The sequence below is a fragment of the Macrosteles quadrilineatus genome, unplaced genomic scaffold (genome assembly GCF_028750875.1).
Source record: "Macrosteles quadrilineatus isolate MER2022 unplaced genomic scaffold, UCM_ALF_1.0 Scaffold_2__2_contigs__length_208266976, whole genome shotgun sequence".
Lineage (NCBI taxonomy): Eukaryota > Metazoa > Arthropoda > Insecta > Hemiptera > Cicadellidae > Macrosteles > Macrosteles quadrilineatus.
Window position 1 is genome coordinate 522,326 of NW_026542595.1, and position 17,675 is coordinate 540,000.

Genomic DNA, 17,675 nt, shown 5'->3' on the forward strand with positions numbered 1-17,675 from the left:
TAGGACTAGACCTAGACACTAGACATGGTGTGGTGACACTGGTGACAGTTAGTTAACAGTCATGGACTAATGAAATAATGAAACCCAACTGCAGACTGCCCGCAACATCATCAATCATTGATTATAAAACTCCTGGGAGTAGTATCACGGCCGCCTTTAATATATATCTGTACATTTAAAGCGGAGTCAATATTTCCATAGTCCAGTAACCAAGCTTTCGGAAGATATGGGGGTTTAGTGAGTGGGAGAACCTTTCCACGCCGTTCCGGCCAAACCTCGCATGCGGGGTTGGTTTGGCAGATTGGACACACCTAAACTCCTCTCACTTGTTAGCTGCGGAGAGTTACCTTCTGCCAATGGGTGTTGGTCCACCTACAGAACCAAGTGAGGAGGGCCCTAGGCCCTAGACTAAGGTGTAATGTGATCCGTGCCAAGAGTCTTGTGGCACTGGGGGCCGAATATTCAGTGTCTTCTTAACAGACCCTTCTGGGAACCAGTCGTACCAGTCGAATGTAGCCCTTACCTTTCTAATCCGGTCACTGGGGGTGGACCTTAGATACCCGGTATTTATGGGAACAACGAGGACCATCTGACCCCAATGGAGGAGGAATGTCTGCTTAAATCTGACGATGACGACAAGCTCGCAGAAACCGGAAAGGAACGAAAAAACGACTTTCCAGAGGTGATTTGCGAAGATGGAGGATAGCGGATGCCTTAGCCAAAGGCAAAAAGGTGCTATCCAGAAATAAGAGGAGGCTGGCGTGTGCTGCCAAGCACCCTAACTCTGCTCCCTGCAAAGCCAGTTCCTCCGGGAACCAGGATGCTGGAAAAAAGCAGGGTGAGGGCGGCACCCCCAAAGCTGACTCTAATGAAGCCTCCAGGAAGAAAGATGCAAAGAGGGGGCGAAAAAAGAAGACGAGAACGAAAGAGGGAGAGGTCTTGGGTATTTAAAAGAGAGCACCGTCACCCACCTATTCGGAGACACTGTCCGTAGAGAAGATGGCTAAATCGCTAAATCTGAACACCCAGACTGAACGGACGGAGGCTGAAGCCAATAAAATCAAGGGGGAGCTGTCCATATGGGCCATTCGTCGTGGCAAAGACGTCAGGATAAGCAGCTGCCATCTTGAAGGCGGAGCAAACGCAGCCACAGAGGATTGGCTGGTCAAGCTAGTTCAGGAGCTTGCCTTAGCCAGAGAGACCTTGTGAAAGCTGTTAAGGTATCAGCGTTTTGTGATATTTATGTGCCCAGCCCTACAAGGTCTGCGTATAAGATCCCTTGGTCTATTGATGGGAGATCAAAGGGAAGAACACCATAGTCAAAAGGTTCTTACAGTTCATTATAAGGACCTGGGATTTGACGGATAATGAGAACCTGTGAATGAGGTTGTACAGTTAGCTGTTCTAGCTGCGATGCAATCCCATGGTCACTTGTAAGCCTGACCCTCTGTTTAAAAAAAAACCCCACCGCAGCATACCTGCTGACTAAGCGAATTTCAACTTGTCTGATTACATTTTTACTAAAACATTTCCATAAATAAGACATATTTATTCCCAATTTAAATAACATTAGATTTAACGAGTGCTTAGGTTTGCTGCTACGAGGAAGATAAAAAGTGGGTTTTGACCATACGTCAATAGTATAGGATGAAATAAATAAATTTGTCAAATTTTATCATTATATATCCATAAACAAGTAAATTACAACAGTTTTCATTTTCTCTATAAGAATAACATTGGAATTTTATATTATCCTTTTAGCGAATTTCCCTATAGGGAAGTAGCTATTACCGTAGGTTTCATGGTAAGAGCTAAGCCCGGGACCGATTTACTTTTTCATTTTGATGTCCCCAGAGGCCAAAAACACCATTCGTTCAAATTTTTATATATCTATATACAGATATATATGTGTGTGTCCATCCGCACGATAACTTGAGTAATTTTTGTCCGATTATGATAAAATTTAGTTTGAAGGTGTAAGGCGGATAAACTTGAATTAGTTCGCGAACCAGCATAATCGGACTATGGGAACGGGGGTTTATAGGGGGTTCTATGGGGTAAAAATAGGTTTTTCATTTTTGACCCTAAAAACACAAAATTTCACAATTTCTTTTTAAACCATTTTGTAGAGCTTAAAAAAACAAATAATTTAGTATATTGAAGCGTTATTATGCGCCTAATTGTTACGGAGAAAATTCAAAAAAATTGTAATTTTAAAATTCCCATGTTATTCTTATGGAGAATAAGTCAACTGTTAGTTGTAGCATAGAATTTTATATTACTTCATCTATGGTTGTAGTTTGCTTGTTTATGAACATATTTTGATCGATTTTGGAAAATACTTTAATTTCTTACTAAACTATTATCATTTTATAAAAAAAATCTTTTTTACCCTCCCTGTTGCAACAAACCAAAAGTACTCGTTAAACTAATTGGTGTGTTCGCCCCCCCTACTTCTCGCGTGCGCTGTTGCCAGTTCTCCGTTCTAGTTCCTTCATTCCGTTCTGTATTCATGTGGCTATGCCCTAGCCACTGTAGCTCATTGACCGCGCTCATCACGTCCTCTTTTATTAGTGTAACGATTTTTTTACATGCAGTTTTTTCCAACCTCCAATAATTTTGACAATTATTGGATTTAAAGTCAATGGACCAAATGAAATGTCATGAGGATTACATGATAAAACTACATGCTATGTCGTTGATATTTTATCGTCACATTGTATGTATGGTTTACGAACTTAGATACTTGGATTAAAGGCCTTAATGTGCTGGGTAAATTATCAGTTTCATGGATACAAGAAATTTACATTAAAATACACAATAAGTATGACTCCGTTTGTTTCTGTATGCATATAATTAATTCATGGTAATGTAAAAGTATGGTAACGAATTTTTCCCCACACTATGATGTTTTTAGCTGTTTTACATACGTTAATTGGTGGCTGAAAGTAACGTTTTGCGAATCTATTCGCCTATTGGGTCTGATGATGATTGGAGTGTCCAATCGAAATCGATCACCACTTACCAACTTTTACATGTATTTACCGTCTTGTAAGTCAACAGCATAAGTGTATATTATTGCAAGTGTTATTAGACGTAATATAGTTTCTGTATTTTTAATTTATCTAACTGCCCAAATAGTTCCCCCATTCGCACTGCCAGCCTGTTTCCTTCCCTTTTCATAGCATTTTAGGATTGAAGATTCATTAATCTAACTGCCACAGACGGTTCTCACACTATACTCATACTTTACTACTTCCTACATCGTGGACCTGTTTTCATCACTTTCCATAGGATTTTAGTATTTTAGATACGTTAATCTAATTGCCACAAACATTCCCCACACTCCGCACTGCTAGCCAGTGGCGTTGCTTGGTTAAATTCCAGGGGGGGGAGAAGCCTCAAATTTCCCAACTGCCTAACATAGATTTCCCAACTATTTTTTTTTTTAAATCAATTTCTGTACCGGTACTATTTTTAAAAATCTACAAATTATTATACTACACTGCAGTAACATTCAATTCAGTATTTATAAACTCGCATTAACAAAACATAGCTAGTTTTACATCCTATACAAAATTACTCAATTTCTAAAACTTCTACCAATTCATAATGAAATTTTATGACTTCAAAAAGCTTGAACAAGTAATGTTTCGAATCCAAAAAACTTTAAAAACCATTGTGGTAGCAGACGTAGCAGTGTAAAATTTTAGTGATATAAAATAAGCCTCAGAGTACAAATTAGTGGGTATAGAAAATATATTTTATTACAAAATAATGAAATTAAAATACTTTTAGAAGTTAAGATCAACATTTTAACTTTCATAAAACTTACAGCTAGGGTAGGCCTAAACAAGTTTGTAATGATGAAATATTAATATCAGTGTTGTGAATAATATTACTCCAGCCTAGAAAGGAATAAACCTAAAGTAAGACTCGTATAAAATAAAAACGTTCAACTTGGTTGATAATAAACTTATACATACAATAAAAATGTTAACCTTCATCTTCATCAAACTAGAACTTAGACAAAAATCAAACTTAGAGTGAAAGTCAAACATCAAATTTTAGGTTATGTTTTGTCCACGTAGATCTGTTTCAGAGTGATTAGTTGATTCATTTTTGTAAATCCTTAATTAGGAGTGTTAAATAACTTGTGTAGATTTTTAAAATATATTCAGAGAATAAATATTCCATTTAGTTTATTAAAAAATAAGAGTTTTAAAGGTAATACCGATACACAAAACCTATGTTTAATGTTATTTTAATCTGCTTATTAGCAAGTACTCCGGTCAGTTAGCCTGCTCCAAATACCACAAAAAAGGTATAAAATATATTTCATGTGACTGACGTGAAAAATATTTTTGAATTTCTTGTAAACACTAACAAACAACATAATTGAACAGAAGAGCTACATTGCTTGCACTTTCAAAATTCAAACTTGCAGACGAATCATTCAGAATAATCAACACAGGACAGGATCAAGGTACCCAACATGCGTCCAATAAGGAACAAAATTTCTCGTAAACGAAATTCCAACAAGCTTTACCGCTAATTGATTATTGATTTCTTAAAATAAGGCGTGTTTAGCCATGGTTTAGCCTTGTTTAATCAAAGTTAAATTAAATCAAAGAAGCGTCAAGTTTATTTGTCCAAGTCAAAGAAATTTTTCCCTTTGATGGATTTTTGCAAATATTTAAATTTTGTTTAGTTTAAAAATATATTTTTCTTGTATCCGACTTCCCAACTGTCCCAACTCATGGCAAGGAAATTCCCAACTTTTCTCTTTCCCAGATTCTAGGGGGGGGAGGCTCCCCCCCCTACCCCCCCCAAGGCGACGCCCCTGCTGCTAGCATTTACTACCTACTTCTTTCACCATTTCCTATGTCGTGGGCATGCTTCCATCCCTTCTCATTACATTTCAGTATTGCAGATACATTAATCTAACTGCTAAAAACGGTTTCCAGTTCCCACACTCCACACTGCTCACCTTACTACTTCCTTCACCTCTTCCTACGTTGTGGACCTGTTTCCCTCACTTCCCATAGCATTTTAAGATTGTAGATACCTTAATCTAATTGTCATAAACAGTTCCCACACTCTGGACAGCTCGCCTTGACTACTTCCTTCACCACTTCCTACATCTCGGACCTGTTTTCCTCCCTTCCCATAGCATTTTAGGATTGCAGATACCTTAATATAATCGTCATAAAAAGTTGCAACACTCCGGACTGCTCGCCTTTACTACTTCCCTCACCACTTCCTACGTCACCGACCTGTTTCCCTCCCTTCCCTTAGCATTATTGGATCGCAAATACCTTAATCTATTGGTCATAAACAGATCCCACACTCCGAACAACTCGCTTTTACTACTTCCTTCGTCGCGGACCTGTTTTCCTCCCTTCCCATAGAATTTTAGGAGTGCAGATACCTTAATCTAATCGTCATAAACAGTTTCCACACTCCAGACTGCTTACCTTTAATACTTCCTTCACCACTTCCTACGTCTCGGACCTGTTGTCCTCCCTTCCCATAGCATGTTAGGATTGCAGATCCCTTAATTTAATCGTCATAAACAGTTCCCACACTCCGGACAGCTCGCCTTGACTACTTCCTTCACAACTTCCTACATCGCGGACCTGTTTCCTTCCCTTCCAATAGCATTTTAGGATTGCAGATACCTTAATCTAATCGTCATAAACAGTTTCCACACTCCAGACTACTTCCACCTTTACTACTTCCTTCACCACTTCTAAAAAAAAAAAAAAAAAAAAAACTATAATTATGTGATAAATAGATTTTTCTAGGAGGAAATCACCAATGCTGTGTAACTATCATTTTACCACGAATGGCATGCATAGAGATATACAAGGTGAGGAATTGACAAAACTTTCCAGTACAATTTAAAGTCTCTTTATTTGTGAAACATACCTTACACCGAAATGTACTGAAGTAGCTTTACAAATTTGGAATATGACACCGGTATGTCATAAGTCGTAGAAAGTAAAACTCCTATGAAGATGTGATCTTTATTCACTATGGTATTCGTAAGCATATGTAATTTTGTAATATTCACATAAATACAACAACTGTTCATGTACAATAACAAATCATCATGACACTTATACAAGTAACCAAATGCTCATTTGATTTGCACAAACATAAGTTATATTCAAAACAAAATCGTTCTAAATCAGTTATTTTACAAAACGTTTAGTTCTATCTTTAACGCTCAACATCCAATTTTAACAGTAAATAGTGAATCTCTTGACATGAAAAATAAATAACAAAACAACAAAACCAAAATGGTAAGTAATATTTTAAAATTTAAAACTAATACATCAGTTTCAATTTACAATTAATTACTAATTTTGTGACTAGAATTTTCACAGCACAAAAACATTGTACGCTTTATAAGTACAAATGGCACAAAAAAGAACTTACATACAACACAAGATGGTGGCATTAGAAAATATCACAGGCTAAATTAAATCATACATCCATTAAAGACTAGTATTTGGTAGGTTTATAAATTATGGTAGGTATAAACTCTTGAAGAGTCTAAGTACTTTAAAAAGTTTTAAAAGTAAAACTAAAACCAAATTCAATTTATCATGCACAAAATATCATAAAAATTTGTTTTAATGATTTGGAGTTAGTTTAAAATGTATTTTTTGTTTGAGTAAATTTTTCACTACCGAAAGACTTTGATACTGCTCAGTCTGATTGGAAAGCAATGTACGTATTATCAGTGTCGGAATTTAGGTACTTACAGCCCTAGGCCAAATTACATGAGCGGCCTCCACCACTGTGGTGGAAAGTCCCCGAGATAGCGGTGAAATCGTGAAAATCTCCCATGACCAACATCATTATCATCCTCACCCACGACTGCAGCAAAATCGTGAACATCTCCCGGGGGCCGCAATCACAGGGACATCATCGACACTCGTCGCAAAATCAAGAACTTCTTCCCCGGGCCCCAATTACAGGGACATCCAGGGGTGCCCACAGGGGGGTTTTATGTCTCAATCGGCTACATCAGGAAATTTTTGGGAGGGATTTTATGATTTTGGGGGATTCAAGCCATTGGTTGGTTAGAAGCACATAAAAGATTTATCAGATAATTTGTACGACTCCCTTAATTTATTACTGGGGTAATTATGCAATCAAAATCCCATTTGACATTTTATCTTATTAAATAAATCATTTTATAATGGCTATAAAATATAAATACATTTATTTGGATTTCCACTTTTGCACTCGTATCATGATTGACAGTGAGAAACACTGCTGTCTGTAGAACTGACAACTGCTGTCAAAGGATTATGGTTGGCTTATTAAATTTTATCTGCAGTTTGCAGTTTGTTTTTACCGTTCATTATGAAATCATTTCTCAAATGAACTCATTGCCTTTTAGGAAATATATTATTCTACTAATAAATTATTCTTACATTAAATAAAATACAGTGCTACTAAAGGCCTCTTGGTTGTATGATAAGTTTAAGTAATCTACTTCTTTCAACTGCTCCTGTTGACTTGTCTGTAACATTTCCATGAAAATAATTGTTGGTGAAGTATGTAAACTATATGAGATGTTTAGGATAATTATCTATGGTTCCATCAAAATATAAATTGGTTTACTGGAAGCAAACTGTCCAGCTGTTTTATGAAAATCCAATTTGGTTAAAGTAAAATTAACCTAACAAATGGTTTGCTACTAGAGTCCTACTCAATATGTTTCTCAAGCGGTTGCATCCTATGCTTAACACGACTGAAAAATCCCACCAGCCTCCTAACCCCTTTTATTATAGAATAACATGTTTTATATAATTAAAGGATTCCCAATTCCGTCAATAGAAATAATGATATAACTATACACAGTTTTAATGGACTACTCGATTCCCGTACATAGGACGGGCCAACAGCTTGTTCCCATAAATTTGCAATGTAATTTAAAGAAGTGTCGAGGACACTTCTTTCCTATTTTAACTATGGTTTAGTCACCATGCACCAGACCTCCCGGCATGGGTTAAACAACAAATTTGGGGGGGGGGGGGGGATTCTGCGACATGAGCTTTAGGGATGGGAGATGGGCAACCCTTGGGACATGATCAAAACTTAACTGCGGCAAAATTGTGAACATCAAATAAGAATTTACCCTGTGGGAACGGGCGCAACTACGGGGAGATAATCTTCGACACTCGCGACTACGGCAAAATCATGAGTATCTCCCGCAGGCCGCAATCACGGCGACATTATTGTCGTCATCTGCAATCCCGGCAAACTGATGGTTTAAAAAAGTTAAAATTTGTTCTGAAAAATGTTTTTTGTCAATCCTCTGCGGCTTCCTTATGCTTACGGCCCTAGGCCGCGGCAGTGGTAAATCCAGCACTGCATAGTATTATAAATATACCATCAAATACAGTAATATTCCCTGATTCACAAATCATAGATTACAATACTATTCCTGATCAACAAAATTGCTTAAAGAAAACCTGCAAAAATGTACACTAAAAAAAGGTTATAAAGAGACTAAATCTAAACAATAAAATATTGCCAACACTGTTTAATGATTCTAACTTCTTTCACGAATGAAACTTCATTAAGCCAGAATATTCACTGCATAACAACAAACATAAACATAACAATATTCTATACACTATTGACAGTAAAGTAACAAAAACTACATATGGTACCTTAAATGGGAACAGAATCCAGATCCAATTTACAAATTCAGCTTACATACATACAATACCTAGACGTACAATGATCACTACAATATACAGTCTATCAAGTATAAAACTATGATACAGATGTACATTCAACGCTTTACACAGGGCGGGAGGATTGCCAGGAGGAAGCTCAAATGGGTGTCGGTAGCACAGTAAAGTCTTGCAATGCAGATTTCACTGTTTCGTAGATAGGTCGGTTGTTTTCATCACAGTACGCCGACCCCTCCACTCCACTACCACACAATGTTTGTAGTCTACTCAAGTAGCTGTCAAAGTTGTCATGCGTCATTTTCTCCGGAGGACCTCCAGTAGAACCATTTGGTATCCTAACATGTTCCAACAGGGTGATCACGTTATTCCGCAAACTCTCATAATACTCGTTGAGGTTGTTGTTTCGTTGTGTGATCTGTTGTGTTTCCTGAAAATTAAAAACACATTAATTTAAATCTTATGAATCCATCTAGTTTGAGAGCTTTAATAACTTAGGTCATCCTCATTAGCCTACAGTTTAACTATGACAGGACAGGTATTTGCTAAATTTGACATATTACATAGGCTATACAAAAGTTGAATCAGCATATTAGCCTACTTCAAAATATTTTTTTAGTGTTTAACACTTGATCTTTTCCAAATTTTACATTCTAAATGTGGGTACAGCAGTAAAATCAATATTTTCCACTTCACCCATTTACCCAACAGACAGGTGCACTTTTGATAACTTTCACATTAATACATTTTAAAATATCTCAACAATCAATCTGAATCCACAATGATATTAAATAATAATGATCCATAATGATATAAGAATGTGCAATGATATTTTCCACAATAACTACAGGCAAAGCTCCATGTGGATGATTTGTATGTTTAAAATATGTATCATATTTATCAGAAGTATTAGTAAAGTGTAAATTTGCCTAATTTAACCCAACAAATGGCAGTGTGACTGTAATAGTTGCGGTAACTTAGTTGGTGTCTGTAGTGGCAGAGACAATAATAATGACTTTTTAAGGTTCTTTTCACTCCAAATAAATGGCTAAAACTATTGTTAAATACAGGGTGTTTATAAAAGAATGCCGGGATTTAAAATGGTAATTGCTTGGATACTATTCAATAAACGTTTTATACGTCAAATTGAAGCTAAAATAACTAAGTCTTGTTTCCCGTGTAGTAAGGTAGGAAACTTCAACCCCCCCCCCCCCCACCTTCACCTTGGCATGCGCAAAACAGGTGCGGGGGGGGTAGGGTACTTGCTCGTGCAATGTTTACGGCGCAACAGAAGGCACTGCGTATAATCTGTGGTTCACTGAGTTTATATCGATTGCTAAATTAAACTTAATTTAAATCTACTTGATGATAAATAAATTTGACGCCGGTTTAATGAGTTTCGTGGCACCATAGAGTTTTGAAAAGACAATCACCTGGGCGGCTAAAAACAAGCGATGACATACCTAAATCAACACTTGTTATCTGTACCGCGAGTCATACCGACGATAACCCCGTGACCGCGGAGTCATAACGACGATCGCGCCGTGACCGCGAGTCATACCGACGATCGCGCCGTGACCGCGGAGTCATGCTGACGATAACCCCTTTACCGCGGAGTCATGCTGACGATCGAGCCGTGATTGCGAGTCATACCGACGATCGCGCCGTGACCGCGAGTCATACCGACGATCGCGCCGTGACCGCGGAGTCATGCTGACCATCGAGCCGTGATCGCGAGTCATACCGATTATCATGCCGTGACCGCGGAGTCATACCGACGAAAACCCCGTGACCGCGGAGTCATACCGACGATAACCCCGTGACCGAGGAGTCATACCGACGATAACCCCGTGACCGCAAAGTCATACCGACGATCGCGCCGTGACCGCGAGTCATGACGACGATCGCGCCGTGACCGTGAGTCATACAGACGATCACCCCGTGACCCGCGAGTCACAAGTTACTATAGATACCTGTAAATTGTTACCAATTTTTTGGCTTTTATAGATCAGTGCCACAAATGGTAAAAATTGATTTTGTATGTCTTTTTTGGTAACTGCAATACAGTACTTTCTTTTTATGCACAGGAAAAAATCCCGTCCCGTCCCGTCCCGAAAATTGGGAAGGAAATAAAAATCCCATCCCGTCCCGTCCCGAACTAAAAATTCAATCCCGTCCATCCCTAATTTTATATTAACAATTGCTTGATCATTAAACGGAGCTTTCCTTTCAACTCTTAAAAAACAATAAATTATTCTTTTTCTTCTGATTTGTTCTACTTTATTAAAAACCCAGGTTTCTTTTCTAAATATTAAAAGTTTTATTCTAAAATGGCACATTGTTAAAATAAGCTAAATATAATTTAATTTGCATGCTTTTCCCTAATCATGATGACAAAAATAAAAATTATAGTTAACCTATAAAAGAAGAAATTAGTAGTCCTTACAATGTTCAGAATTTATAATTTCTCAAAAGGATATTCCGGGTCACTTAAAACAAAATATTAATACCTTGTCTCCTTGTCTTAAATGTGCTTCCATTGCACTTATATCTGTTTTTAATCGGAGCATTTGAGATTCCACTCTGGCATTCTCTCTTTGTAGTTCAGTGATTTCAGCTTCAAGTGTATACAAGTCTTCTCCACCCCCACTGCCTTCTAAATCTGTATACAAAACACATATGTTATTATACTATATGAAATGAACTCTTATGTAACAGCAAGTAATTAATAATAATCATGCAACTCATTATATAAAACTGAGATTATAAATATATTAATTTTTACCGATAATATATGGCTAATTTTGTAAATAAATAATTTGAGGAGTAATGCAAGTATAGCCAATGAGCTGAGCTACTCAAGGGGTGGATGGGTGGAGTATAATCTGTGATGGAAGGAAAAATCAATATTAGCTTCTAGCCAGCAACCTGAGGTTCTGTGCTCTATGCACTAGGGTGTATAACCTCTGACCAATCAATAATACTGTCTACATTAGTGATTCAGTATAAGGATTTTGGTGGAAATGTTTTTTTATAACTATCTAAACGTTTGATGATTGTGTTTGGGATATTATGGTTGTTTCAGGGCTCATTGAATGGTTTTAGTTTAGTCTAAAACATACATAATTTATAGAATTAAATCAATTTGACATCTACCCCTCTACTAGGTTATAATTGGGAAGGTAGGCTAGGTTTCAGTTATATCCTTTTAAAGTGACATAAGATATAGTTACATTTAATGGTAGATATTTATAATTTTGAAAAAAAGTAACTATTAACATTTGAACAAATGTAATTTACAGTAGAAAGTTTTGTATTTTTAATAAAAAATAAACATGCAGACAAAATGTGACAAGAATGGGAAAGTACCTACACTATAAGTGGGGGGCTGGCCCGGAACCTAACTGCAATATTGATTGAATAACAAGAAATCCGGGTAGAAGTCCCGATCCAGCACATAACCTTTCCCATTCTTGTTATCAAATATGTCTGATAAGATGAGCCCTGGAACCAACAACAAATATCATTCACACGGACAACACAGTGCAGAACCATTGAAACAACTGTATTAAGACACTCATGGCATAGGCAATAACGGATATTATAATGGTAACTTCACAAAACACAAATGCAAACAACTATGCTACAAAAAAACATTAACATATGTAAATTATAATTTTAACAAGATAATTTATTACTGCAAAATAAACAATCAGAAGGAGAGTACATCATCACCTACGTGTTTCTTTCAAGGGCTGAATTATAACGTAATTTAACTTGATGGCTATTGTTACGGTACTAAAATATTAAACCAAAAGGTAATTATCATTTTCCTCTGATAAACCTTAAATTACCATAATGAATACAAATCTTTACTTGAACAACTTATGTGATGTACAGGTGAATATTGCTTGCAGCTACAACTGTTTTGCTCTCTAATAAGTTATAGCTCAGACCTCAGATACACTATTCAATTTTATTACACATAACTAACTACTGACAAGATTAATTTTTGCACGAAAGTGGTATGGGAAAATGGGGTAGTTGGTAGTTATCATATAAGCAATTGATTACTTTCAATCCAAATCTGTTCATGAAGATACTTTGTTTAAAAATGTTGAGAGAGACAAAGTTCTATTTAATATCTGTTTAATATATAGGAAAACTGTTAACCTAGCACATTCTATAATACAGATACAATGTTACACAGGTAGATCTTGCTATACACTGATTTTCATTTATTTTTTTTTTCCCAACTATGGAAGTAAATATACAGTTGCCTACCCAACTGTATATTCATTATTTATACTACATTAAAGTACTGGGGGACCGAGCCATGGCTCAGTACAGATTATTTTGATTGTAAAAGCAATATAAAGGAAACTTACGTTTTATTTACAACTAATTTTAGCTTTTATTATTTTATCATGGAAAATACAATTATTTATGTATAACTTATGTAAGGGGTTTGAATTATTTCGTAGTATTAATCTAAAACATTCTTTGAGTAAAAGTAAAACTTCAGCATGAGCATACTCTCTAAAATACTCTCCCATGATTGATTAGCTGAAGACAGATAAGTCTGATTCAAGCATATATTGTTTACTATAAAGATTAATGTAATAAAATTAACTTTAATACTAATTCATATGAATACAGCTGTCTCAAATTATGTAAAATATAACAAAAGAGTGTATAAAAATTTTGAATCTACCCTTAAATATGAGTGAAACATTGAGTTGACGCCAGTGCACTAAAATGTCACCAACACGAAACACTCATCAACATTTTCCCCTATATCGATTAATCTTTGCTGAATAGTTACAACTGATGTTTTCCCTCTGTACCGTATTTATTTGCTAGTATAGTAGTGTGGATGGCTTGTAATAAACACATTACAAGTCTTTTAACTTTTCCTTGTTATTTTGTTCAACCAAAATAGTTACTTGGCAACCTATAAATTTGTTAATTTCCAAAAGAATTGTGTAGTGAAATACAAATTTTCCTGAGACAGTGCCTGTTGCCAATCACGTTTTTAGGGCTATAAGTGCCTAATTCCAAAAATTATTCAAAATCCTTCCCGCTGGATTTCAACCGTAATATGTATTTATATGTTACAGACAGACAGACAATCGGACATAGCTTGTATTAGAGTATAGGATATTGGAGTTTACATTAATTTTCATGGAGTCCTTTGTTTTGTGGGGAAATAACCTACCGGTAACTTTGTTTAAAACGGTTAGTTTGATAAGCAGTAGCAGATAACACAATAAATAAGTTTACTTTTAAAAGGAGCTGCAAGATATATTTTTCAACAGTGACAGCAGTCTATAAACAGTCCTTGCACATTTTCGATAAGCACTGCAGTTTGCCAAAACACCTCTACCAAGACTATGGCGAACACTTCAACCTGTAAAGAGGGTTCAACTGCCTTGATGTCTGATACTCACGATTTGGTGGTTTGGAGTACATGTCGTCGCTGCTGTACTTGTACTGGGGTTTCTTAGGCGGGACGGACAGTGGGTTGGTAGCCGTGGGACAGCCACCGAGGGAGCGATGTGTGAGGAACGATCCGTTGATGTGTCCGCCGCCATCACAGCCGGGTGTGGGACAGTTGATGCCGTCCAGTTTTGCTGCAGCTGTGACCGCTGCCAACGCCGCCTTGTGCTGCTCAACAGTCCCCCCACTCTCCAACACTCTCATCTTGTTGCGATTTGCTATCGGACAGCCCGAGGCACTGTGGGCAATAGGCTAGTATTAAGGTGTTGACTGTTCAAACTATACAATGGGATCCTGCTCAATCATAATTAAGTTTGTTGGAGAAGGAAGTCAATGAAAGTATGTAAATAACTTCTTCATCTGAATTGTATGTGTTGGCACTATTATAAGAACGGTAATACACTAACACAGATTTCAAAATAGTGGCATTAAAAACGTGCATTTAAAGTCTACCTTACAGTGTATGCAAACCTGCAGATAGAATAAAGTATGAATCTCTTGCTAATAAAACAAATGCTTACTACCTAATAACCTAAAAATTGAGATTTTAAAATAACACATTTTAATAACTTACTGTGTGAACAGCTTAACAGTCCCACTGCCAGTATCTCAGAAACTATTATATCTAGAGAACATTTTAAGTGGGGGACTTTACCTAGTTTTTCATCATAATCAAAATACAGTATGCCTAATCAATTTCGTTTCTTTATAAACGGTCGCTAATTTCCAATATGGGGACTATCTTTAAAATTTCTTATAAGCAAGAGGCTCATATTAGGCCTACAATGTAATATGAGCCTGGTACTCATACATGTCATGTCAATCTCGTAAATTGACACGGCAAGCCACCATTTTCCAATGTTCAACATGTTGTAGCTCCTGAACAAGTAGGCTTGGAGAAAACATGAAAAGTCTTAAAATCACATTTTAATACTAAAACCCCCTTGAAATAAATGGTGCTCCATAAGAAATTTAAAATTCAGTCGCCATATTGTAAAATGGCAATAATTTATTAAAACAAATGGAACTAGTTATTTTAATTATGAAGAAAAAATAGGTGAAGTTTCCCATTTAAAGTTTTCTCTACATCTAATAGTTTCTGAAATACTGACTAAAAGAAAACAAAGTATTTTAGTGAGAGGTTTTGTTGACTACAACCGATATTACTCAATAAATAAATTTGTCTTTCGGCGAGAGCCGCATCAAGTTGGTAGGTATTTACAAAGATTTATTTCAACAAGAAACAAGGTTGCACACACTTGTACAGTTGATGTCAAGATACTAAGAGTCCTAACAAGTAGAAATTAGAAGTGGTGAATACTATCTAAAGATCAGTAGGACTGAACTACTACCTATATAACTTTAATACGACACACAGTCAGTAATTTGATGAAGTTATGAGCACTGAGTAGGTCAAGATAAAAAAAAGCTTAACAAATAGTTCTACTTGGCCTTTGCTAAATTTTTAATTACTATATTTAATAACACAAAAGCTGTATAAGATGTGTGACAAAAATTAATATAGGTGCTTTAAAGCTACAAGCTGAGTAAAGGCTATATATAATTGAGTCCAAACACAAAAGCTTCAAGTGTCAACAAATTATTGTATCTTATAGAAGTAATGGAAGATTATTTTCAATAAAATTGTACGCACCTAACTTATTACAGAATATACAATATAAAACAGGTCTCGTGCAAAATCAAAGCAGGATGGAAAGTAGGAGAATAAAGAATGCAACAAACTATGAGTTTTGAGAACACCATTTCTTTAAACTAATTATAGGAAAGTAGAACTTGAGTCAACAGGAATAATTTGAGGAATATTTTGGACTGAAACCAAATGAGGGTAACATGCAGTTAAGAATTAAATAAGAGCCAGGACACGCACACATAGAAACATACCTCCGATGTGACAGAAATTTGCCAGTGGCATGACCAGACCCGTCGCATCCAGGAATGGGGCATCTGCATTAGTTAGCAAGGGCAACAATATGGGATTAGTGTTTAAATAACTCCCAACACCACTATACAGTATCAAGCCAAGATGGAAAAAGGACATTAAACAACATCTGTTATAAAAAACACTTTGAGAGAGCAACATATTTTCAATAGAAAATGTAATGTATTGAATATTTAGTTTTATAAAGGGTGGCGCAGATGGATCGGGTGGTTTTAAAATATTTGTCAAACTGTCAATTTTAAAGGTATTGGATTGAAATAAAGTGCAAAACGTCTAGTCACAATGGAAGTTTATTGACAACAAATTTGTTAAGTTAGTTTTTAAAAATTACATCCATCCAATGCCTTCCTTCTCGAGCGACGCATTCTTGGAGTCGGTCCTTGAGGTTCCACATTGCTCGCTCAAGCACATTACCAGGAATTGATGTGATTTTGTTGTGAATTGCAGCCTTCAACTCTGAATGGTCTGGGGTTCGTTCATGTAGACCCTTTCTTCAGGAGTTGAAGGCTGCAATTCACAACGGAATCACATCAATTCCTTGTGATGTGCTTGAGCGAGCAATGCGGAACCTCAAGGACCGACTCCAAGAATGCGTCGCTCAAGAAGGAAAGCATTTGATGGATGTAATTTGATGGATGTAAAAACTATCTTAACTAATTTGTTGTCAATAAACTTCCATTGCGACTACACGTTTTGCACTTTATTTCAATCCAATACCTTTAAAATTGACAGTTTGACAAGTATTTTAAAACCACCCAATCCATCTGCGCCACCCTGTAGTATGTGATGGTAAAGAAGGAAATTTGCTCAATAGTAAAGTTTTGAGTATAAGATATTTGATGTTGTAATTACGAATAACTAAGTAGGTAATAGATTGTAAATCAGATCAATGTCTTGAAATGGTTGAAGACGAATCTGTACACTCTGGTGAATCAGTATCATATTTAACTAAGAAAAGAAGTAGGCCTAACTTTAAGTCTGGGAACCAGAACTGTGATTGATGAGAAAATACCAAAAGAATTCACTGAAGAAAAACATATTAGGAAAAGAGAGTTTTTAATTATAGCATACACAGATATATTTAGAGGCAAGAACAAGTATCAGCACAACTAAAACTGCCTAGTGTTTGCATACACACTTGTTTATGCTACCTAAAAACTTGCAATACCGGTAGGCCTACTTTCAATACTAGTGAACCTCGTCTGTTATATAGGCTAATTGCCTTTTAGCGAATATCCCTCCTATAGGGAAGTAGCTGTTACCGTAAGTCTCATGGTAAGACCTAGGCCCGGGACCGATTTACTTTTTCATTTTGATGTCTCCAGAGGCCAGAAACACAATTCGTTCAAAATTTCATACATGTAGCCTATATATCTAGGTATATACATTTGTCTGATTTTTATAAAATTTGGTTTTAAGGTGTAAAGGCGGGATAAACTTGAATGAGTTTGCGAACCAGCATGATCGGACCATGGGAACGGGGTTTAACGGGAGGT

At 36.4% G+C, this 17,675-nt stretch overlaps 1 protein-coding gene across 1 annotated transcript in view; it reads right to left on the minus strand.

Annotated features, from left to right (window-relative positions):
* Window positions 1-7,671: 7,671 nt before the first annotated feature.
* The window catches only part of LOC128986622 (uncharacterized), a 164,229-nt gene continuing 154,225 nt past the window's right edge, over window positions 7,672-17,675 (minus strand). The window contains exons 18-21 of the mRNA XM_054407076.1: window positions 16,122-16,184; window positions 14,171-14,457; window positions 11,231-11,382; window positions 7,672-9,150 (exon numbers count right to left, since the gene is read on the minus strand). Of these exons, the coding sequence (XP_054263051.1) occupies window positions 8,863-9,150; window positions 11,231-11,382; window positions 14,171-14,457; window positions 16,122-16,184 (790 nt within the window). The 3' untranslated portion in view covers window positions 7,672-8,862. The remainder of the gene's footprint in view (window positions 9,151-11,230; window positions 11,383-14,170; window positions 14,458-16,121; window positions 16,185-17,675) is intronic.